The 25229-nt window shown below is 44.5% G+C and overlaps 1 protein-coding gene across 1 annotated transcript; it reads left to right on the top strand.

The window, feature by feature from the left end:
• Positions 1-1670: 1670 nt before the first annotated feature.
• NTAQ1 (N-terminal glutamine amidase 1) lies at positions 1671-19763 on the top strand. Its single transcript, XM_055545894.1, has 6 exons — positions 1671-1963; positions 7046-7145; positions 7926-7976; positions 11941-12089; positions 13081-13205; positions 19093-19763. The coding sequence occupies exons 1-6, from the start codon at positions 1875-1877 to the stop codon at positions 19200-19202; spliced, it is 624 nt and encodes a 207-aa protein (XP_055401869.1). The 5' UTR covers positions 1671-1874; the 3' UTR covers positions 19203-19763.
• Positions 19764-25229: the final 5466 nt, after the last annotated feature.

The following is a 25229-nucleotide window of genomic DNA, read 5'->3' as shown; positions in this document are numbered from 1 at the left end:
TCAAGGACAAATTTGAGAGGGGTCTGGATCTCGTTGGAGAAAGCATGGTTGGCTACCAGATAGCAGAGACATTTGCTCATTTAGCAGGTTGGAAGCAGTCCAGGGTAGCTGGGCAAACAACAGAGAAGAGGGTGGAGGAGCATGATCACTAACCAACCTTGAGGGGAGCCATGGGAATCTGGGAACTGGCAGGGACAGAAGACCTTTAAGACGCTGGGGGATTGGAGAGATGGAAGCAGAAGGACTGCTCAGTGTGTCACCCTGCCCCCCTGAAAGGCTTGCTAGGTGGTTGCCTGCAGCCCTCGCAGGGCTCTAGTTTCTGTGTCAAGAGGGCTGCATAAAGGTTATTGCAAGGCTAGAGCTGCAAGGTCACAGAAGGACCAATTTTGGGGCTGTAGCTGTTGTAGACCCTACTGGATGTTTTTGAGACCACACTCCTAACCCTTGTTGGTTCCCAGAAACCACAGGAAGCTTCTTCCTTCAGTGCACTTAATAAAGAAGGTTTAACACTGCTCATTTTAAAGGATAAATGCTTTAAGGAATTCCATTATTTATTATAGAGTCTATGTTGAAGTATGTATTTGGACCTGAGAGGTAATACATTGATAACTGACACAACGACTTATATTAAAAGTCTTGAGGACTTTTGGGCTTTAGAACTCATGAGTCTGGGAGAATCAGACTGTGTGTGTGTGTGTGTGTGTGTGTGTGTGTGTGTATAGTTTATAATCCAATCTAACAATTCCGGTTTTCAGAATGGAAAATACCCGATCAGCTGTATATGTCCCTTGCAAATATAAACATTCAGAAGGATACAAATCTAAAGTGAAAGTCCTCCATGCCATTCATTCACCAGTGATAAACACTTTTAACAATCTGGTGTCTTTCCAGACGCTGGCAAATAAATATATGATTAATACTAACAGGGCTTTCAAAACTGTTCTTACTTACTCTATGAAAGAATCAATATACCTTTTTGAGTCAGTATATTTGGAATGAACCTCCCTCCATCATTCCACCATCCTCTTCGCTCCCCGCGCCCCCTCGCCCCTCTCAAAAATAAACCCTTTTCACACAAGATCCTCTTATTTCACTTGCACACGTGGAGTCTTCCCAATCTCATCGGCCGCAGCTGGCAAGGGGTTAGAGGGTGTCAGACTCCTCCGAGACTCACGAAGCACCATGTACCAACTCCAAGCCCTCCCTTGACTCCCCTCTAAAGCGGCCAGCCGGTGACCTCTTTTTTTTCCCACGCTGATCAAAACCACGTTGTTCCCAAGCCTCCAGCACTCTTGGCACGCGGCTGCTCTAGGACCACGTGCCGCGTGGCCCCGCCCCTGGCCCCCGACCCCACCCACCTGGCGGGGTTTCGCAAACCAGGAACCACGCGATCCTCCACGTCCCTGGCTCCTCCCACTATGAACTCCCGCCGCTCACCCACCCAGGATTCGCCCCTGTCTCTCAGACTCCACCCTCAACGCCACTGCCACCGAGCGCCTCGAGCTCCGCCCACCTCTTTCCGCGCCGGGACTTTGCATCGCTCGCCCCGCCCGCTCCCCGCCCACCAGAACCTGCCCAGCCAATCCAGGGCTGCCCGAGTCAAGCCACTGACAACACTCTTCATTCCCAGCTCCACCCTCCCGGAACCTGCCACCCGCATCTCGAGCTTCGGCGCGGAATCTTGCGCTTTCCGCCACTCGGGCTCCGCCCACCCTGCCCCAGGCCCCATCCCCCGGGGGCGCCACCGGCAGCCTCGTGCTCCTCCCAGTCCGCCCAGCGAACCAGCGCCGCGTGTGGTGCGCCGGCTCCTCCTCCGAAGCCCGCCAGCGGGGCCGGTCCGGTCCGTACGCCTCTGGCCCGTACCCAGGCCCGCCATGGAAGGGGACGCCCCGGTCGCCGCAGCCGCCCACTACCAGCCGGCCAGCCCCCCGCGGGACGCCTGTGTCTACAACAGCTGCTACTGGTGAGGGGGCGCGGGGGCAGCCCCCGGCGTCTCCCCGGCCCACTCGACGGTGGAGACGCAGCCGGGCTCCGCCTCTTCCCGGCCCCTCCCCGGGGGCGCTCTGGGCCTGGCTGGAGGGTTTTCCGGTTTGAGGGGCGGAGGGAGCCGGAATGGCAGCCCTAGAGTCTTGAGTGGAGAGTGGGCATTCGGAGGGTGTTGGGGGAGGGGGGTGGTATCCGCCAGGAAGGGTCGAGTCGCTGGTGGTTTACTTCTGCCTGGCCTTTTTCTCCTGGACCTTTCTCAGGGGATCTCAGTGCTTGAGGGCGCCTGGAAGGGGAGTTGGCGGCGGAGGGTGGAGGGTAGAGAGCCTTTGAAAATTATTGTACTAAATTAAAGCCCAAAGTGGTTTCGCATTGATGTGAAGGTCATTTTAATTTTGGAAGAGAATGAAAACACAAGAGATTTCGCAATAACATTCCCATGGTCACTCATTAAAGGCAGCCAGGATTCCAACTCAGGCCCCGTTGTACCAGAAACTAGGAGCTTTAAAGACCACCACGTCGTTATTATAATAGTGGTTACGTTTACACATGGTACTCAGTATATGCCGAGCATTGTTCCCAGACGTTTCAGTAAACGAATTCATTTCTCCCCACAGTTACATTAGGGGCAAGGTACTGTTACTCCCGTTTTAAGGGTGAGCACGTCGAAGCACAGAGGGTTGCAAGAAATTTGCCTACGGCCGCATAACTTGTGAAGGACAGGGAGGCCTGGCTGTAGTCAGCGACTTAGTGAGTGAACAACAACATAGCTTGAGAGTGAAGGAATGCAGGTTGGGAACACAGAGTCCGCACACTGTACCCCTTTCCTAGGCCACTTCTGTGGTGGAATCACAACTCGTAATCTTGGTCCTTATCACTCCCACGCCTACCATTCCCTTGCTTGAATGGAGACTTCCAGTCCTGCACAAGAAACCTCAGGGTCCTCTGAAACTGCCTTTCCTCCTTCAGCTGGTCACGAAATCCGTGCTACAAAGAGCTGGAGTTTGTTCAGCTCTGACTGCATGTCAGGCCTAGTGCCAAGTACTTCCTTTCAGGCTTAGGAGATAGTTCTATTATTATCCTTTTTCTCATTTCCTTTATTAATGAAAATACTAAGCCACAGGGAGGCCTTTAGTTTGCCCAAGGTCACACATCTAGCAAGGGCTTCCCTCGTGGCTCAGGTGGTAAAGAATCCACCTGGAATGCAGGAGACCTGGGTTCGATCCCTGAGTTGGGAAGATCCCCTGGAGAAGAGAAAGGCTACCCACTCCAGTATTCTGCCCTGGAGAATCCTATGGACTGTAGGGTCGCAAAGAGTCAGACAGGACTGAGTGACTTTAACTTTCACACATCTAGCAAGTAGTGGTGCTGAACTTGGAACCTCTGGGGTAGGTACTTCTACACTTTATTTCTGCCCCTCCTCTCACCTCAGTCCTCTTAGTTCTTGTCTCTGAGATCCATTCATTGTTTTATTCATTCATTCAGTAAATGTTTATGGAGGATGTGAAGCAGGATCCTAGACACTAGAGATACTGCAGTGAACAACGTAGACATATTCCCTAATAAGATTTCATAGTTCTTACGTTTTTGTTGGGGAAAAGCAGACAAAAACAAGTTTAACCACACTTGGGTGTGTTAAGTGCTGTGAGAAAAATAGAACAAGATAAGAGATGGTAACTCAACCATATTATTAGGATACTTAAAGACGTTGATAAAATGACATTTGAACAGAGAAAAATGACATTTGAACAGAGAGCTGAAGAAAGAGGGCAGGAGCTTTGTGGATGTTGGCAGGAGATGCCTCCAGGCAGGGGGACTGTAGGTACAGAGCTCTTAGAAGGAAGCGGGAGAGAATATTTGAGGAATGACAGAGAGGCCGACATAATAGGAGTGCAGTGATTCAGTGGAAGAATACTAGGAGATGAATATCTGTTCAGTTGATCGTCTCCTCTTGGTCTGTTCAGCCATAGATCTGTCCCTCCTGGGGTCTGGCCACTGGGGCCTGTTCTGGCCTTCCCTAACAGGCATCTCTGCCCAGCTTTCCCATAGCCCATTAAGTCTTTAATTTTGGGCTGGCTTCATACTGCTCAAAGCCAGTCTAAATTTGAATGTACCAGAGAATCACCTGGAGCTTATAGAATATGCAGATCTTAGAGTCCAACCCCAGAGAGCCTGGATGTGTGTGAGCTGCATGGTAGAGAAATCTGAGTCTGGCTCGTTGATCCAATTTCAGGAGCTCAGGCCTAGACAATAAAGTCTATCTCCTGCGTATAGCAAGCACTCTAAAGATCTGGTCACCATCTGTTCCTGCGACCTCTTTGTGAACCTGGCTTCTCTGCTGTGCCCAAGGGTTTCTCAGCCTTGCCTCTGTTGACATTTTGAGCATGGAGATTCTTTGTTTGGGCATCTGTTCTTTGTAGGGCAGGCTCTACCCATTAGATGCCCACCCTCCCCGAATCTGTCAAAACCCCAAATGTCACCAGCTATTGCCAAATGTTCCTTGGGGGGCAAAATTACCTCTGATGGAGAACAAGTGCCCTATCCTGTCCCAACGCATCAGGCTGGTGCACCTTTCTGTGTTTGCTCCTGCGGATTCTTTGAACTTGGAATAAATGCCTCCTCTTGACTTCTGTTAGTTTCTGTCAGATGTCACTTAGCTTTTAAGACCCAGCTTAATGATAATAGTGGTAGCCAATATTTGTGTTTCGTGCAGTTTGCAAAGCATTTTTTTTTTTAAATTATTTATTTGGCTGCACCAGGTCTTTAGTTGCGGCATGTGAACTCTTATTAGTTGTGGCATGTGTGATTTAGTTCCCTGACCAGGGCTGAAACCCAGGCCCTCTGCTTTGGAAGCACAGAGTCTTAGCCACTGGACTACCAGGGAAGTCTCCTGCAAAGCGTTTTTGATTCTGTTGTAATCATTTCGGATTTTTCAAATAGTTGTTAAGCACTTGTGTCCCAGGGATCCTCCCCCTCTGCATGCTTCTCTGTCAGCTCATCACCAGCCACCCCTGCAGAGTCCCAGTCCTAGTACTGTTTTGTCAGCGTCTCTGCTACCAGGATCCTCAGCTGACAGCCTGGGGCGTTACTGTTATCACTACCCCCCCCCCCCATCTTTTTAAACCAATTAAATGCGTTGCAGGACTCACACCTAATCTGCGGCACTTTCTATTCCAGTGGTGACTCCCAGCATTTCCAAGGATGAGGGCCTCTTTTTTTTTTTTTAATTAGCATGAAAAGTTTCATGAGATCCTCCTTCATGATATTAGTTGTACTCTTGAAGACAAATTATTGATTAAAAGGGACTGCAAATTCAATAACTCTTAGGTTTAATTTTTTTCTCTGTGTGATATTCACTCATTTGAAAAGTAATAAGCAAAGTATGTCCAAGCTACATGTGTATTTAGCCAACCAGTAGTGCTCATGGTATTTATGGATTCAAGGACTTGTGGGGTTAACTCTGTCCATTCTTGGGAGGGGAAAGGGAAACACACAAGGAGAACCCGCTGACCTATTTCCTCCATCATCCTGTATCCCTCAAAATGAATGACTCCCTCCTCTGTACTTGCTCTATGCATCTTTTATGGTCTCCTGCGGTGCTCGATTATTTATGTATATGTGTGGCTCCTCTCCTCGTCTGCGACTCTGATTTATCATTCTAAACTCCAAGCTCTTAGCACAGTGATTTGTACATCACTGGCTGTTGTTGATAGTCAGTGCTCCTGAATGTCTCTAGGTTGGAAAGACAAGTGTCTTCTCAAAACTCTGTCTGAGAACATCCAGGTTAAAAAAAATTTTAGCTACTACATGTTATATGTCATATTGAAACAGTTCACATGTTATTACTCTGTGCTGCACATCCCATAGAATTATTAGCGTTTTCCTGTTGGTATCTCGGCCACCATTTTTTTCCCACCGTAAGACTTCTTAGATATTCTAGGGGAAAACAAAATCATGGGAGAAAAATATAGACACTTAACTTCGGTGCTTTAAGTCTGGTTGCATGAAGTGTTGAGACAGGTGGACATGGGCAAGGCTGAGTGAAGTGTGTGTCTCTTCACAGAATTGTGCCTGTCCTCAGTGCCGTTTCCAGGTCTCATGGTGTAGGTGGCTGGGATTCAGGTTTTGACAAATTGAGTCACTTGTGTGAGCGGAATATTGGCGTAGCTCGTTTTGAGCAAAGGTGCTGTGTGCCCCATTAGAAGAAGACAGGAACCCAAAGCTTGAGCTGTGAATACTGCCAGGAGTGCTGGGGCTTGCCCATGCTGGAGTCTGCCGGCATGGCTTGGTTTGATGCACTGGGCATTGCTTTACTTCGGTGGTTCTTATCATTGCTTCATAATAGCTGAAGGCCTCTCATATAAAAGAGAGATTCATCTAGGGCAGTAGTATAAGAAAGATGGATTTCAGTTCAGCATGAGGAAGAGCTTTCTAAAAGTCAGGACCTCCTCCATACCAGAGGGGCTTGGGGAATAGCATTCACAAGAGGCTCCCTCCAGAAGAATTCCTGGACATATCCCATAACCGTCCTGATCTTTTCCAGTCAGGAGCCCTCCTACACAATACCCATCACAATACCCATCCTGCCATTTCCAAAGGGGAGCAGCCAACCAATGTCAAGATGTATTGAGTATTGATGATATGATTATGCCCACTTCACAGAAGAGAAAAGCAGACACTCAGGTCAAGGTGTCTAAAACTTACTACCTTGTAAGTGGCTGAACTGGAATTCAAGTCCCTGGACTCAGAACTTTTAGAATATTGATGGAGCATTTGAACAGTTAGAATGCCTCTGTGTTAACACTGCTAACGGAGGCAGTGAGCTCTGTGTCTGCAGAGGGGTCCACGCACAGTTCAGGTTGGTAACAGCTGTTGCTGGGGATGTTTCAGAGGAGGTACAATTGTTAGCCAGTTTTTGGAGGAGGTGGTGTTTAAGGTCTCTACCAACTTTTTTTTTAATGTAATAATCGGTCTTTTGTTCAAATTTGAGTGAACTGAGTGTTCACTTAAGAACTGAGTGTTCTCTCTTAATTATATTGCTTAAACAATTATTTTATTCCAGTGAAGAAAATATTTGGAAGCTCTGCGAATACATCAAAAACCACGACCAGTATCCTTTAGAAGAGTGTTATGCTGTCTTCATATCTAATGAGAGGAAGATGGTAAGTTGGGGAGTGATTGCAGAAAGAACACAAATTCAGGATGACATTCGAAGCTAAATAGAGGATGGGTTTAGCTTGTTCTAAAATGTGCTTTATAAAATATGGCAACAGTTCAAAGTTTGTTTTTGAATCAGATTTTTTTTTCCTACAAGGATGTAGTTAAGAGTTTAGTTCCTAACTTGCAGGTAGGGAAATATGTGATGGTATGTTTATGCAAATTCAGTTCCCTTTCTTTAGGTGTTAAGTTAGAGCTTTTTAAAACGCTTAGATTAGAAGCACATACGCTCAGGTTTGAAGGAAAAGTTTCTTTCCTGCGTTTTATGGAACTCCAGTAAACTTCTATAAAGTATTAAAAAAAAAAAGTAAGCTCTTCGTATTTTGTAAAGCACTTTTGTGAGCATCATGTTGTTTGATCCCAGTGGATACCTTGTGAAGTAGTCAGGGTCCCGACAGCTGTTTCCATTTTGTAGATGAGGAAATAGAGACTTGGGAAGGCCCCATGAATAATTAAGTGGGAGAGCAAGAGGTGAACCTGCCAGGACTTCCGCTCCCTAGTTTGGGTCTCTTTCTACTCTCCAGAGAACATCTTAACAATGAATTATTGCTCCTTCATCATTAAGGACCCTTGGAAAGATTTGGATTTCTTCTTATCTGTTCATTCTTCCACCTAACTTGTTTGTTGTTTTGAAATATTTGATTTTCCATGTGTGTATTGCCTAAAAGAATTGAATGGTGTTTGCTCTGTAAAGTTGTGACTCAGGAAGTGTGTTGTATTTGTAGATACCTATCTGGAAGCAGCAGGCAAGACCCGGAGATGGACCTGTCATCTGGGTAAGATGGTCCGCACAGACAGCCTCTGATACAGCAGTACTTGTAATCCAGGAGCAGTCTTTGTGTTTTGGTAAAGCAGAAATGATGGGGCAGTAGAGAAAGACTATGATAGTTATTAATAATTTGACCTTTGGACGAAAGATGTTATTTGGTCTAAGGCAGAAGCACTGACAAGCATGTTTTCTTTTAATTTTGAAATTATTATAGAAGTGATTTTAAATGGCTAATGTAGCAGATATAATTGTTGTCTAGACTCTTGTCTATTTAGCACTGGAAGGAACTTCAGCAGCATCTAGTCCATCTGCACAGTAGAGTTATCCAGAGACTGTGAAAAATACAGGTTTCTGGGAATTCCAGTGTTTAGGACTCAGGGCTTTCACTGCCAGGAGCCTAGGTTCAATCCCTGGTCGGGGAATTAAGATCCTGCTTGTTGCCTGATGTGGCCAAAAAAAAAAAAAAAAAAAGGTTTCTAATCTAGTTGATCTAAAGGTTCAGGAATTTGTGTTCTGAGCAAACTTCTTAGCATGACTGGCATTTGAAAAACAAAGATCTGTTCCAACCCCTTCATTTTTCAGGTGAAGAAACAAGCCCAGAAAGGCAAAGTGACTACCTCGGGGTCACCTGGCTGATAGGTGGCAGATGGGGATCCTTTCTAGCACACATCCATATGTCACCTTAACCTGGTGCTTGAAGAATGGAATTGTTTGTGCTAAGAAACATGGAGATAAAAGAAAAACTCCATTCATGATAATGTAACAAACATCAAGTTTCCAATGCATATTTAGGATAAGGCATCATTTGAATTGGCTTCTAAGCCCGAGTCCCTCTTCTGCTGGGCTGTGTGAGCTGGACGGCTTAGTTACCGTCTTTCCTTGGTGTCCTCCTCTGGTCACCGGGGCCTCAGGGAGATGATGCATTTCTGAAGCATTACCCTGGTATCTGCACCAGTGCTCTAAACGTGTTAGCGATTTTTGTTAACAGAGCGATAGAACCCCAGCTGTGGACTGTCCATCTGCCCTAGCATCATGCCCATTGCTGAAGTGCTCAGCTTCCGGTCTTCAGGGAATTTTCAGGGAAAGGACCTGTGGTCGTGCCCTCCTTACACAGCAGCTCATGGCAGCTCCCGGTGGAGGATCCTGTTTCAGGAAGTCTCCCTGCAGACTTCCTGTGTGGAATACACCTCTGGTAGTTGGTTTGTGCCTCCCTGCTATTCTGTTGTAGGTGATGGGTGAGCCTCCCTCAGTCGGTGGAGACCAACCCTGAGGAAGAGGTCACTTTCTAAGTGGGCGCTTCTGCCTCTAGCCTGCGGTGTCTTTCCCAGGCATTTGGACAAGCTCTCTTCACCTGGCTCAGAGAGTGAAGCTGCTTCTCGAGTCTGTACTCCTTGGTCCCCGTCTCTGCCTCTCCTCGTGGAGGTAGCCTGCCTTCCTTCTCGAGTTCATTGGCCATCTGCTTTGTAGGAACATAGACCTGAGCTAGCCAGAAGGCTATTCCTTGTTTATGCCTTTTTTTTTTTTTTTTTTTTTTAATTTTTTTGGCTGTGCTGTGCAGCATGTAGGATCTTAGTTCCCCAACCAGGGATCAAACCTGTGATCCCTGTGGTAGAAGAGCAGAGTCCTAAGCACTGGACTACCCAGGAAGTCTCTGTTTATGCCATTCCACAAGCTGTGTCCTCTTTCTGGAATGTTCTTCCCTTTAGGCAAGATGCAGCCTTTCCTCAGTGAAACTCCCCTTATTAGTTGGGTCGCCGTCCCCCTTGTGGGGGCCCCCCGCCACTTTGGTTGGTTTTTAAGAAGGCTGAGTATTTACGTAATAATCTCTTTAATTCTCTTAGTAACTGTGAGGAATACTATGAGGTAAACACTACAGTTGGGCTTCTCTCGTGGCTCAGCTGGTAAACAATCCGCCTGCAATGCAAGAGACCCCAGTTCGATCCCTTGGTTGGGAAGATCCCCTGGAAAAGGGAACAGCTACCCACTCCAGTATTCTGGCCTGGAGAATCCCTATGGACAGAAGAGCCTGGAGGGCTACAGTCCATGGAGTCTCAAAGAGTTGGACACAACGACTGAACAGCTTTCACTTTCAAACACTACAGTTATCCCCATTTTACAGAAGAGGAAACGGAGGCCGGTGGTGGCAGGGCTGAGGTTGAACCGGGTGATCCCGCCTCGCGTGCCCTAACCTGCAGGCTCTCCCTCCTCCTGTCTTCCCTCACCCTCTCACTCCTCTGCCACCACTGACTTGGGCGTCCCACTCGCTTCTCCAGGAACTTCTTGAACATTTGGACCTATCTTTCTCCTCTCTGTATCTGTATTTTAGTAACACAGGTTCCCACAAGTAATTGGGAGTATGTATTTGAAAAAAAAAAAAACATAACATGAAGTAGATGTCAGGAGAGAACCCGATTTGGGATATGGCAGAGACTACTGCTGGCAGGGATGGCGGAAGACCAAAGATGGACTCCTGGGTGGGGAAAGCATTGGAGCCGGAGCTGCAGTGATGAATTGGGGGAGAGCGGTGGAGACACAGCGCAGGTGGAGTGGAATAACGTGAAGAAGCCCAGGGGGCCGAAATCGAGGACTGTTATAGGGGAGGGCTGGATGCATTAAGGGGTGGACAGGGGAGAAGCGTTCATTTCTGATGCTGTTTCTGCTTTCCTAAGATTGAATTGGAGCCAAAGGAAGCACTCTGGGCTCTGATGGTGCAGCGTTTCCAGTCTCAATTAATTGTCTTCTCCCTATCTCACAGGGTCAAATGATACATCATTTGAGAAGGTGCTTTGTAAGCTCTGAAGTACTAGAAACGTATGGTATTCTAACATTGTACTAATGTGATTGGATTTTTTAATCTCACAATGCCGTTCTCTGTGTGAGCGTGTTTCTTCCGAGGCACTCTAAGCATCAGACTGCCCTCAAGTCCATTGATAAATTTTCCTGACATCCGTTCTAGCTCTTAGCTGGCTTAGGCAGTACCCCGTGTCTGGGGGTGAGAGTGAGCATTCACATGCATGCTGGGACCCAGCTGTGCGGGAGAAGCTCTCTGTGTCCTTTTTCCTTAATGGCTACAGGTTAGGGCATGGCTGATTGAAAATCAGTAGCAACAACATTTTAAAAAATTTATTTCTTTAGCTGTGCTGGATCTTAGTTGTAGCATGAGGGATATTTCATCTTCGTTGCAGCATGAGAACTCTCAGTTGTGGCCTGTGGGATCCAGTTCCCTGACCAGGGATTGAACCCAGGCCCTCTGCATTGGGAGCTCGGAGTCTTAGTCACTGGACCACCAGAGAAGTCCCAACAACATTTTAAAGTCCTTCTTTCCCTCTCCAGGCTGACCTCAGGCCGTTTCGCTTTGTTAAGGGTTTGGAGGATATCCTTACAGACTTTTTCTCTGTACTCATATGCATGCATATGTACTTCTGAACACACACGTCTGTCTTTATATACACATCAATTTAAAAAATAATGTATAATACATAATCTGCAATTTACTTTTTCCATCCAGTGGTGTAACAGAGTTAATCCAATTTGCACAAAAGTTTACCTAATTCTTTTTAGCAACTGCACAGTACCCCATCTTATGGCTGCTTCGTGGCTGCCTTTCCCCTCTTGATGGACTTCTGATTGTTTCTGAATCTTCACAGTTAAAAACAGCACTGCAGAGATTTTCTTTGAATATATACCTTTACTTGCATATGGCAGTGTTTCTCTAAGATGAATTCCTAATGGTAAAATTGCTGGGTTGAAGGTATACAGTTAACGTACATGAACATTTCCACTGTTTATGTAACTGTTCTCTGTCACTGGACATCTGGTCTGTTTTCAGGGTTTTGTGTTTGCTTTGTTATTTTAAGGAGGGCTGTATTAGCCTTGTATATGTTTTTGCTGGTAGATAGGCATTATTACTATAACCTTGGAATACTCCATCATAAGGTAACCTGGTTAACTTCAGCAACTTTTACTTCTAGGATTACCACGTTGTCTTGCTTCATGTTTCAAGCGGAGGACAGAGCTTCATTTATGACCTTGACACTGTCCTGCCGTTCCCCTGCCCCTTTGACACATACGTGGAAGATGCCTTTAAGTCTGATGAGGACATCCACCCACAGTTCAGAAGGTGAGGAAATTCAGAGTGGATTTACCTACTTTTCTGAAGTTAGACTTTGACAATTATAAGTTACTTTGTTTGCGTGTTTGTTTCTGTGTTGGTTTTGTAAAGATTGCTTGTCTTGGCTTCACCATTGAGTTGATATTTGAGAGTCATGTACTACACAGAAGATTCAAAATATTTTGAAGTTTTAAAGGTTGTCCGTCGTACGAAAGGCTGGCAGTCTTTAAAACTTTGTGTGATGAGATCCAAAACGTTTTCTTCAAGTCAGTTTCGGAATGTCTTTCATACTCTTATTTTTGGGTGTGTGGGTGGTGGGGTGGTGTGGGTTGGGGGAGCTGGATGCCATATGACGGCAACATTGAGAGGAGTATGATAGACTTCCCTGGTAGTTAGATGGTAAAGAATCTTCCCACAATGCAGGAGACCCAGGTTCAATTCCTAGGTCAGGAAGATCCCCTGGAGAAGGCAATGGCGACCCACTCCAGTATTCTTATCTGGAGAATCCCATGGACAGAGGAGCCTGGCGGGCTATAGTCCATGGGGTCACAAACTGTCCAACACGACTAGTGACTAACACTTTCATGATATCAACACCTGAAAATTATGCCCTTGGCCCCTGATATATTCATTGACTAAGTAAAGGCAGCTGGATAGATTTCCATGCCTTTGTAGTTTGGAATGTCAGCTGATCATTTCTCACGGCATCTTTAACAGGTGTTAAAGCCACATATCTGTTTGTGTATCACTAATAGTGGAGAAGGAAATGACAGCTGACTCCAGTATTCTTGCCTGGAGAATTCCATGGACAGAGGAACCTGGTGGGCTACAGCCCATGGGGTCGCAAGAGTCGGACACGACTTAGCGATTAAACTATCTGCCTGTTACTAATAGTACAAAAATGTCAGTCTAGTTTTGTGCATGTCATAGAAAATGAGTCTCTATAAGAATCAAGTTAGAATTTCAACTGTTACATAAATGAGTGTTGGTTTACATGCAGGAAATTTAGAGTGATCCGTGCAGACTCATATCTGAAGAACTTTGCTTCTGACCGATCTCACATGAAAGACTCCAGTGGGAACTGGAGAGAGCCTCCCCCATCGTATCCCTGCATCGAGACTGGAGGTGAGCAAGGGACATCCTCTCAGAGGGTTTCCCATCAGTGTGCCGGTGAGCGAGTTCCCTTAACCAAGGATAGAAAGAGCACTGTCGTTTGGGTAAGACTCCCAGAGTGGTTAGGAGGTGAGAGGGAGTGTAGTTGTGTGTATTTATCAGACTCAAACGGAGGCTCATAGAGCAGGATTGGAAGATTTCATGGGAGAGGAAAGGCTTCAGGGAGCCAAACCACAACCCTGTTGCTGGAATATCGGCTGTCCCTGCCTCTGGTCCACCAGCCTTGGAAGAACTGTGTGTTTGTGCCACTTCACCACGGGACTTGTAGAGCCTCCCCGTGGTGGGGTTTCATGTTATGGTAAAGGGAATCCCCTGGTGCCTCTTTGAGACCTGTGAAATCTCTGTAATAAAATCTGCATTAGAAAGGCAGTGAGAGCTGGCTGGTTTTATTGTCCCACTCATCTCATTTATGTGCTTTTAGGCATCAGTCCAGTTAATAATTTCTCTAGACTTAAGTAGATCAAGGGTTCTTCACCATATTACTGTGTCTGGCATTCACCTGGGTGAATTTATGGTGGAAAGTAATTCACAAGGTTGCCATTAATTAGTAAAAACTTAGCATCCTCTGATGAGGATGATGCTGTCTGAGTCAAGATGCTCTGCAGGCTGTAAAGGAGGCCAGAAGAATTGGACATTAGAGTTCAGAGTTCAGCAGGGAAGAAAGTAAAAAGTGTATTTGGTATATTTGAAGGAGGATTCCATCTCTGATGTTTGAGGCTCTCTGTGGAAAGCTCTGATGATTTTTAAAGTTCATATTGGCATTGCTTTGGGTCCACCAACCTGGTTCCCAGGCTCAGCACCAGAACTGGGCTAGCTTAGGTCAAGAGAGGGCTTCGTGGGTCTTGCTTTCATCTCACACACCTTACTGGGTATGGTCTGGACAGTGCCTGGTGGCTCCCTGTGTCTCTTCCACATAGGAGCACTGACATAGGAGCTGACATGTCGTAAGCCTTCAATAAACCTTGTCAGCCCCTGTCCTCTTTGACTTGTTCCTTTGGGTTTTGGTGACTGCTTCCCAGGGGGTGCTGTTTGTGCCAGCCCCCTCCTATCTTACGTTCATCTCCTCTTCACTTGGCAGACATGAACACTGGAGTCCATGAAGGTCCAGCCCTCTGCCTGCCCCCTGGGGCACAGCTGGAGGGTGGCAGGGTCTGTTACCTCCCTGTACTCCAGAGCAGGGAAGGGAATGTCTCTTTTTGCCCCTGTGTAACTAGCTCACTGGGGGCCTCCTGAACTTGAGGTTGGAACTCAAAGGAATCTGCTCTGAAGTGTGGGGTAAACATACCGGTTTCTCATGTAGTAATTTAACCATGTGGCCATGTTTTCTTGTGTGGTCAATCCATTAATTCAGTCCCTGTATTTGTCAATTGAACTGACCCAGGAATGGAACTAGGGTCTCCTGCATTGCAGGTGGACTCTCTACCATCTGAGCTACCAGGGAAGCCCTATTTATCAAAGGAATGTGTTCAAAGCTAGGATAAGGGGGAATTACTTTTAGCTCAGTCATGTCTAACTCTTTGCAACCCAATGGACTACACAGTCTGTGGAATTCTCCAGGCCAGAATATTGGAGTGGGTAGCTATTCCCTTCTCCAGGGGATCTTCCCAACCTAGGGATTGAACCCAGGTCTGCACTGCAGGTGGATTCTTTACCAGCTGAGCCACCAGGGAAGCCCCATTTATCAAAGGAATGTATTTGAAGTTAGGATAAGGGGGGATTACTTTTAGCTAATTAATATTGCCTTATTTTTTTAAAAAAAGTTAAAAAAGAAGAAAAGGTTCAAGAAGACATCAAACTTGCAATTAATGCCTGTTTTAGATACTTTCATAGCAGCTTTACTTGGTTAGGGTTAGGGTTAGGGTTATGGAATTTAGTTATGGAATTGGCCCTTAGGGGCTAAAATTTATCACATTTCATTCATTGCACATTATATTTTGGCTCCAACATTTAATAATTTTGGTGGTCATGAGTCTGCAGGCCCACTCTTTTTAATTCCGCGTTTAGTGTATTTTAAATGAAGGAAACTACCCCCTCCTTTTTTTTGCCCATCTCTGATAAGACTGAAACCAAGATTCACAGTCTTGCACCCTTGCCCTAAAGCTCAGTTCCAGCACCAGCCTTTAATGGCTCAGTTTTTAAGGACCTTTCTCAAGTCGTGGACTGAACCATAGGGTACACCATGACTGTCCCTTTCTCTTTCTGAGCCCTTTGCTGCCTCTGTCCTTTCGTTTTCCTATTCTCAAACGGTGTGTTAGAGTGACACTGGCTAATGTGAGCCTAGCTGGAGCACCAGTGTTATATGTAAATAGAAATGTTATAGTGCTTCTTCGGGAGATACAGACAAATGCTGATTCGTTATATATTGCTCTTTAAAATTTTTTTAATTTTATTTTTAAATGCTGGTAGGTGTTGAATGCCTGCAGATAATAATCATTTTTTATTTAATTGCATTAAAAAGTCCTAGAAAATGAATACCACTGTATTTCAGAACTTGAGGTTTCCTTTAGCCATTTGGTAAAGACTTTAGCTAACTTACATGGAGTAAGTCAGGTAAGTACATCTACCCCAGGTAAGCAAGAACTTTTACCCTTCTTTCCTGGGAGGCGCCTGTCTTTCCTTTATTTTGGATTACTTGTTCATCCTGCATCCTTGGCTGTCTGATCACGTCAACAGAAGTCCTGGTTTTGCTGATTATCTAGCTTTTTTGTTGTAAGACTCTTTCTAGTGTTCTGTATTCCAAGTGTTTACCTTCATTTTTGAAAAGATTTATTTGTTAGATAATATACACTAGTTTTACATGTTTTTTCTTTCCGTTTTTTAAAGGTGTCTCTCTCTTGTTTTCTGCTTGCTTAGTTTTTGATCAAGGAGCATGCTGTTCTTATATTTGTTTCTGTAAATGTAGTGTATCTCCCCCCCACCCCCGGCTGCTTTTTAAGGTTTTTTTTCTCTTTATTTCCCATTTTCAGCAATTTGATTATGATGGACTGTAGTTTTCTTTAGATTTAGTCCACACGAGGTTTGTTCAGATTCTTAGATTGGTAGATTTATAGTTTTCATCAAATTTGGAAGCATTTGGCTATTATTTTTTCAAATGTTTCCTTTGACCACCACCTCTATCCCTCCCGTTTAAAACAAATTCTTGTCCTTCACCTACGCATATGTTAGATGCCTTGTTCTTATTCTATTAAGTCAATGATCACTTTTTTTCAGACTTTTTCTGTATGTGTTTCATTTTGAATAATTATTTTGTCTGTAAATTCATTCATCTTATCTGCTGCATTAATTTGCTGTTAATCCCATCCAGTGCATTTTTTTTCCATTTTACATATTTTATTTTTTTATCTCTAAAAATTCCACTTGGGGCTGATTTAATATCTCCCATTTCTCTCTGTTGTGCCCACGTTTTCCTCTACCCTTTTGAATATACAGAGTGTGTTCATAATAGCTGATCCTTGTCTGCTGGTTGCGTTATCTCTGTCATTTCAGTCTGTTTTCGTTGATGGATTTTGTCCTGATGTTGAGTCGTGTTTTCCTGTTTCTTTGTGTGATTCATGTTATTTGGTTGGGTGCTGGACTTTGTGAATTTTACATTGTTAGTTGTTAGATCTTGAGGTACTTTTAAAAACAATATTGGATTCGGTTCTAGTGTACAGTTAAATTACAGGGGTCAGGTGGGTCCTTTCAGGGCTTGCTCTTTCAGTATGGGCTTCCCAGGCGGCACTAATAGTAAAGAACCCGCCTGCCAATGCAGGAGACATAAGAGGCGCGGGTTCGATCCCTGAGTCAAGAAGATCCCCTGGAGGAGGAAATGGCAACCCACTCCAGTATTCTTGCCTGGAGAATCCCGTGGAGAGAGGAGCCTGGTGGGCTACGGTCCGTGGGGTCGCACAGAGTTGGACACAACTGAAGCAACTGAACATACAGTGCAGATTGTCAGCAGCCTTTCACCCTGTGCTCATTTAGCCCCGCTACTCAGGTGTAACCCTTTTGAGGATTCTGCTAAATGCCCATGTGTTATGAATTCTCTCCCCCTTGGCTGGTGGGGACTATGGAAGTTCTGGGAGTTTTTAGACCAGCTGCTTTCTGGGCTTCTTTCCTGCCTTCATGAGTTCAGTTCTTAGGCAGACTTGGGGGTAGAGGGTGAGTCGCCTCTGCAGAAATCTAGAGCACTGTCTGCGTAGCTCCGTCCTCTTCCGCAGTCTGTCCCCAACACGTAGCCACTGTGCCCTGCTGGACTCAGGTCTCTGTCTTCCCACGGGCAGAACCCCTGTGCTGTTCGTGTTGCTCCTGTGCTGTGGTCTGGACATGCTCCCTGGGCAGTGAACTGGAGGGTCTTCAGGCTCCCTCCCTTGTCTGTGCTTTCTTAGCAGTCAGTCGTGTTGCCCATTGTCTGGCTTGTGGAAAGAGTTGCTGAATATACTCTGTCCTCTTTCCTGACGGTTTTTGATAGGAGTACAGTTCTATAACTATTCCTTGATGAGGACGAGAAGAAATGTGTACACACTTTTAACAAATGTATGGAAAATTTAAGTCATATACAAAACTAGACGGAAAATGAGACTTTCAACAGTTATCAGCTCATAGCTGATAGCCCATCCATTTTCCCCCCTCTTGTATTATGTTGAAGTGAATTCCAGATATTAGGTACTTTCAACTCTAAATATTTCAGTATGAATCTCTAAAATGTAAGGATTAGTTTATTTAAAGTATGACTACAGTGTCATTATTACAGCTAAAAAAATTAACAGTTCTTTAAAATCAGCATTTATCTCTCTAGTCAGTGTTTAGATTCACAGTTATCTCATAAAGTTGTAATCTTTTTCCTATAGTACATTTATTTGAATTATCCAGATAAAATCCCTACCTTGTGCTTGGTTGTTATGTCTCTGTGGAGTCTTTTTTAATATGTAGAGATTCCTAGTCCAGCTCTTTTTTTCCTTGTAATTTATTTGTTGAAGCAATGAATCTGGGAGAAAGGTCTGGTTTTGTGGATTATATCTCTTGTATCTTCTGAATTTCCTATAAATTGGCCATTGTATCCAGTAGATCAGCAGTTTATTTGTGCGTGTTTCATCTAACTTTTTATTTTGACATAGCTTCAGATTGCTAGAGAGTTGGGTAAAACAGCACAGAAAGTTCCTTTGTACTTTTTACTCAAATTCTAGGGTATCTGAGAAAACCATGGCATTATTATCTAAAGCAAGAAAACAATAAATCAGTGCAGAAATATCAGCACAGTACTGTTCACTTGCAGACCTTATTTATAGTTTGTGATTTTTACCCCAATTTCTTTTTTCTGGTCCAGGATCTAACCCAGGATATTACGTGTAATTGTCATGTCTCCTCACGCTCCTTCATCTGTGACAATTTCTTTTTTCCTTTACTTTTACACTTTTGTCCTTTTGAAGGGGCTTCCCTGGTGGCTCAGCGGTAAAGAATCTTTCGTCCAGTGCAGAAGATGTGGGTTTGATTGCTGGGTTGGAAAGATCCCCTCGTGATATGGCAACCCACTCCAGTATTCTTGCCTGGGAAGTCCCATGGACAGAAAAGCCTGGTGGGCCAAAGTCCATGGGATCACAAAAGAGTCAAACACAACTTAGCAACTAAATAGCAACCCTTTCGAAAGATACTGATCAGTGACTGTGTATGGTGTCCCTCAGTTTGGGTTTGTGTGATGTTTTTCATGATTCAATTGAGGTTATACATTTGAGACAAGAATACCACAGAATGATATTGATCCCTTATGAAACCTTTGAATAATTTTCCCTACTTTTGGTCTTTGGGGCTGTTAAACCAGAATTGTGCCTGCAGTGGACATTTCTTTCATGTATTTTTTTAGATTCCAAGATGAACCTGAATGATTTTATCAGCATGGATCCTGAGGTCGGATGGGGAGCCGTCTACTCGCTGCCTGAGTTTGTACATCGGTTTAGCAGCCAGAACTACTGAACTTGACCTCTGGATGTGGTGCCGCAGAGAAACCCTAGAACCTGAGCAATCTACCCCTTCATCTGAGACAGCAAACATTATGGTGCATTTGGCTTGGAATTATGCTTTCCCCTTTTAATTCAGTTGAATTGAAAAGGATAAATAGAAACCATTTTTTTGATATGTCAGGTTGAAACTTGATGTAGTTGCTCAGATATTCCTACTGTTCATTTGTTAAAACCTGTGAAGACTTACGCCAGTAATTGCTTTTTGTTATGATATTGATACGTGGACTTCGTGCCTCTTTTGGATGTATCACGTCTCTCCAGCTCCACTGTAAGCTCCTTGAGGGCAGGGCCATGGCCCATTGCTTTGTGAATCTCTGATGCCCGTAAAAGATGCCCATAAAATGTTTGCTAGTAACTGTGCTACTGCTTGAAGAGGGCTGCCACTGTGAGCTGAATCAGCAATAAATGTTAGTCTTTTGGGACCATTATGTTCTTAGAAAAGTTTGCAGCCCTCTTAGGCTTAATTGTTCTTTGGCCTATTTATATGTTTTTGAATAAAATTGACTTAAATTAATTTTGTTTTGGAGATTTTGTGTCCCTCTTGATAATCTGGGATACCCAAGACGGTCTCAGCTGTAGACAGGAACTTGCTTCAAAATGCATTGATCAGTCTTCCTTCTTGAAGATGTGTTTGGAACTTTGGCTTTCATTGTCTAATTCCAAATAAAAGATGTTTGGCATTAAAGCAGCATACAGAGATAGTTCTCATTCACATACTCCGTGGTTCTGTTGTAAAAAGCAGCACATTTCTTATAATAGGGCTGTGCAAGCTTTTGCTCTTAGGTGTGTTTTCTGCTTACTAAGAAACTTCCATTCACATCCCCTGCCTTGTGCTTTGGAGGGACACTTGCAGTCATTTCCTCGAGAATCAGTCTCAGGAAATACCACGTACCCAGCTGGTTCAGCTGACCTGGAAGATGGTGAGAGAAAGTGAATCAGCTCTGGTAAGAGGAATACAAATACAGCCTAAATTATGTTTATAATTTAGAGTTCAATATAGACCCTATACTTGGATGACTTTGTTGTGTTTCAGATGGTCATTTTAAAAGTACATGACTACAATAAAGAAGATAAGTTTTGGCAAATTGGACCCGAGAAATACTTGCCTTGAGCAGAAACATTCAGAGGGAACCAAGGATTGTGATCTGATTTATAAATTGCATCTCTGGAGGTTTTTTTTCCCTTGCCAATTAGTGAGCAGGTTGCCAATCTGGTATTCAAAATTATGTGGTGCAGACCAGTCAGACAATGTGTGTGTGTTAAGTTTGACCTTCCCGGCCACCTTGCCTGAAATTGAAAACCCCCTACTTCTAACCAGTGTAGTGAGCAAGGTTTTGTCAACATATCCAGTGGCCATTGTCATGACTTGCTGGAGGAAGTAGAGGACACTTGTTTTTTTCTACCTACCACTCCTACAGTGCCCTTTGAGAAACTTCTTCACATATTTCATAGAGTCCCCATGGCCATAAATAAAGGCATGTTGCCTAAGCTGGACCAGGCGTGGACCCCACCTCTGGACAAGTCTTGAGAGTGACCTGTCCCAGGGTTCTCTGGAGTTGCTGTGTTGGCATTCAGAGAGAGAAGTTCTTGCTCCTTCAGGACTCTTGGGCCAGGGGCCTGGGAGTTTGGGGCAGCTGAGGGCGTGCTGACTGCCTGCTCACTGCAGCCCCGCAGAGCAGGCGCCGCGGGGCATTTCTGAGTGCCTGCATCTTCCTGTGCTTCAAGCCAGCCCCAGCCTTTGAACTTGCCAGTTACACAGACCAGAAGGTTCCTTTTCGTCTTCAGCTTGTGTGAGTAGGAGTGCTGTCACTTCTAACTGATGGGTAGCTTCCCTTGCAAGATTTTTCTTCAGAACGGTTGATTTTATCAGAAAACTGTTACCATTGTCTCTCTGTGCTTTTACTTTTCTCTGAGGTCAGATTCGCTTTTCTTTATCCTTAGCGTGTGTGAGAGAACTGAATAAATTACTGATAAATGCTGTGTGGAAAGAGGGAACTTTCAAGAAATGCAAGGGACTAAAGTAGAATTTGTAGTTGATTCTGAAAATAAGAGAAAGAAGGCATCTATGAGAATCTTGACAGGGAAGCAATTACATGATATAAAATGGCTCCCAGGTCAGTAGAACTGACTGTAGCTGATTGTGGGTATTACCATGGCTTTTACAAATGATTGTGTCTTTCAGAAGAAGGGCTCATTAGCAGTGGAAGTAAAGACAAACTCTGTGGTTTTCCTCAGTTTGATTTTTAATAGTTGTTGTTTAGTCACTAAGTTGTGTTCGACTTTTATGACCCCATGAACTGTAGCCTGCCAGGGTCCTCTGTCCATGGACTTCTCCAGACAAGAATACTGGAGTGGGTTGCTGTTTCCTTCTCCAGGTTATCTTCCCAGTGCAGGGATTGAACCCAAGTCTCCTGCATTGGCAGGCAGATTCTTTACCACTGAGCCAGCAGGGAAGCCTCTCAGTAGCTTTCTTGAGATGGAATTCAAATAATACTTAATTCACCCTTTTCAAGTATACAGTCTGATGGCTTTTAATTTAGTCAGCGTTGTGTGTCAATTTCAGAAAATTTTCCTTACTCCCAGAAGGATCCCTGCACCCCTCAGCTGTCACTCTCCACTTCCCCTCCCTCCACCCCAGGCAGCCACTAATCTACTATTTTTTTTTTTGTCTTCGTGGATTTGCCTATTCTGGATATTTCACATACATGAAATAAGATACCGTGTGGCCTTTGGGGACTGGCTTCTTTCACTGAGCATCATGGTTTCAAGACTCAGTCATGTTGTAGGGTGTTAAAATAGCTGGTACATGAATATCGTACAAATCCAAAAGAGAGGGAAAAGGTATATAATAGAAAGTACCCTTCCCTTCCATTCTCACCTTAAATTTCCCTTCTGATTTCCCTACCCAGAAGTAACATGTTTTCTGTTTCTTTTATATCCTTGCAGGAATTTCTTAGTGCCCATTAAGCATATATGTTTAAAGTATTAATTATTAAGTATCACTATTATTATGTATTAATTCTGGTTTTTGTTTTCTTCCACAAATGGTAACATTCTAAAAGTACCCTTCTACATCTTACTTTTAAAAGTTAATATCAGATCAGATCAGATCAGTCGCTCAGTCGTGTCCAACTCTTTGCAACCCCATGAATCACAGCACGCCAGGCCTCCCTGTTCATCACCAACTCCCAGAGTTCACTGAGACTCACATCCATCGAGTCAGTGATGCCATCCAGCCATCTCATCCTCTGTCATCCCCTTCTCCTCTTGCCCCCAATCCCTCCCAGCATCAGAGTCTTTTCCAATGAGTCAACTCTTCGCATGAGGTGGCCAAAGTACTGGAGTTTCAGCTTTAGCATCATTCCTTCCAAAGAAATCCCAGGGCTGATCTCCTTCAGAATGGACTGGTTGGATGTCCTTGCAGTCCAAGGGACTCTCAAGAGTCTTCTCCAACACCACAGTTCAAAAGCATCAATTCTTCGGTGCTCAGCCTTCTTCACAGTCCAACTCTCACTCACATCCATACATGACCACAGGAAAAACCATAGCCTTGACTAGACAGACCTTTGTTGGCAAAGTAATGAATATGCTATCTAGGTTGGTCATAACTTTCCTTCCAAGGAGTAAGCGTCTTTTAATTTCATGGCTGCAGTCACCATCTGCAGTGATTTTGGAGCCTCCAAAAATAAAGTCTGACACTGTTTCCCCATCTATTTGCCATGAAGTGATGGGACCGGATGCCATGATCTTAGTTTTCTGAATGTTGAGCTTTAAGCCAACTTTTTCACTCTCCACTTACACTTTCATCAAGAGGCTTTTGAGTTCCTCTTCACTTTCTGCCATAAGGGTGGTGTCATCTGCATATCTGAGGTTATTGATATTTCTCCCGGCAATCTTAATTCCAGCTTGTGTTTCTTCCAGTCCAGCGTTTCTCATGATGTACTCTGCATATAAGTAAAATAAACAGGGTGACAATATACAGCTTTGACGTACTCCTTTTCCTATTTGGAACCAGTCTGTTGTTCCATGTCCAGTTCTAACTGTTGCTTCCTGACCTGCATACAAATTTCTCAAGAGGCAGGTCAGGTGGTCCGGTCCTCCCATCTCTTTCAGAATTTTCCACAGTTTATTGTGATCCCATCAGTACATGTTGGACTTCCTCATTCCTTTTAAAGGCTATGTTGTAGTCTATGGTGTGCATGGTTCATAATTTAAGAGTCCTGAAGTTGTTTTATTCTCGTGGTACAACCAAAAAAAAAAAAAAAAGTTCAAGGAGTATTTTTGGCCATGCATCTTTGTAGCAGTTTTTGAGATAAATTTTGAAAGTGTAGCCCGCTAATTGTCCCACTGAATCCATTCTTTTTTTTCTAGAAAAGGGGATACAAATGTTTTCTATTAATATAAAGGGCCAAATAGTAACTATTTTAGGTTTTGCAGGCTGCTGGTGCTAAGTCGCCTCAGTCGTGCCGGACCCTGTGCGACCCCATAGACGGCAGCCCACCTGGCTCCCCCATCCCTGGGATTCTCCAGGCAAGAACACGAGTGGTTTGCCATTTCCTTCTCCAATGCATGAAAGTGAAAAGTCAAAGTGAAGTTGCTCAGCTATAAGGTCTCATCTATAACTAGCTGCTCAGCTGAGCCTTGGCCTTCGTAGCAGGTAAGCAGCCGTAGACAGTGTGTAAATGAGTGGGTGTGGCTGTGCTCCATAAAACTTTGTAAAATCTGGGAGCCGGAGGATTTGACCGGTAGGCTATAGTTTGCTGTCCCCTGTTCTAGAGTCACAGAGTTGTAGCTGGCATTGTGGGTGTTCTGCCAGAGACTACATTTCCCAGTGTCCTTTGCAGCTAGGTGTTGCCACGTGACCAGGTTCTCACCGTTTGGATCTAAGGGGAGGGGGTGCATGCCACTTAACAGGGCTGACTTGTGAAACATTGTCAGTCCCCTCCTTCACATCTCTCCCCCTTGCCTACTGCACGATATTGAAAGGTTGTTGCTAAACCACGAAAGAGGCCAAGATTCTCGGGGCCAGTGAGACTTGATTGCTCAGAGCTTTTGTGTAATAAAGTTTTATTAAAGTATAAAAAAGATAGAGAAAACTTCTGACATAGATATCAGAAGGGCAGAAAGAGTGTCTCTCTGCTAGCCTTTAGCTGGATGTTATATACCTACTAAGCAGTCTGCTAAGTAGAGAAAGGAAATGTCTCGAAACTAAGAGACTGGCACTAGGCCCCTCACCCACAACATGCATTGAGATAACATTAGCACCAGGTGAGTCATCCCAGGCCATAAAACGACCGACATGAATCTTGAAGAAAGGCAGATTTCTAAGCAATATGTATTTTCATTAACATAGACTAGGAGAACAATGTATGAGTAAAAAATACTGGCTTGTCCAGTCGGTTCTGAGTCTTATTCAGAACTGACTTGAAGACACAGTCTAGGGTAAATACGTAGTACATTAACATAGCTTAAGACAAACATTTCCATAAGAAAAGCGCATTGGTTAGCTCAAGGTTTGAGGAAAGTTAAATTCTGATGGAGCCAGATGTCGTTATGGCAACACAGAATTTTAAGAGAAACCTCTTTTTAAATTTGTATAGCGAAGGGGAAAAAAATCTAACACTGGTTTGTTTCCTCCTGCCACTTAAGAGCCAGATAAAAAACGTCTAACACTTGCAGTTTCCTGCGTTTGGAGACCCCTGGCCTTCCTGCCTGTTACCCTCTCCATATGATGGTGACTAGGGGTCGCACAGAGTCGGACACGACTGAAGCGACTTAGTAGTAGTAGTAGTAGAGTGACCTTGGAAGCCACCCACTGAAGATGGCAAAGCCACCATCAGCCTGGATTCCTGAATGACCCCATGGAGCTGAGCTGCAGGCCTGCCTGAAAAGTGTTCTGTAGAGCGCTTCCTTAAGAGACACACTTGTGTATTTGTTTAAGTCACAGAGTTACTGGTGCACCTTGATTCTGCAGTTTAGC

The sequence above is a fragment of the Bubalus kerabau genome, chromosome 14 (genome assembly GCF_029407905.1).
Source record: "Bubalus kerabau isolate K-KA32 ecotype Philippines breed swamp buffalo chromosome 14, PCC_UOA_SB_1v2, whole genome shotgun sequence".
In the NCBI taxonomy this organism is placed as follows: Eukaryota; Metazoa; Chordata; class Mammalia; order Artiodactyla; family Bovidae; genus Bubalus; species Bubalus kerabau.
The sequence above is the reverse complement of the archived record's forward strand: the minus strand, read 5'-3'. Positions and strand labels throughout refer to the sequence as shown.

Excerpts from the sequence above, each read along its gene's own strand:
- NTAQ1 (XM_055545894.1), top strand. The coding sequence starts at position 1,875 with ATGGAAGGGGACGCCCCGGTCGCCGCAGCCGCCCACTACCAGCCGGCC. Across the intron at positions 7,146-7,925 it reads TATCTAATGAGAGGAAGATG|ATACCTATCTGGAAGCAGCA; the intron begins GTAAGTTGGGGA and ends TTGTATTTGTAG. Across the intron at positions 12,090-13,080 it reads ATCCACCCACAGTTCAGAAG|GAAATTTAGAGTGATCCGTG; the intron begins GTGAGGAAATTC and ends GTTTACATGCAG.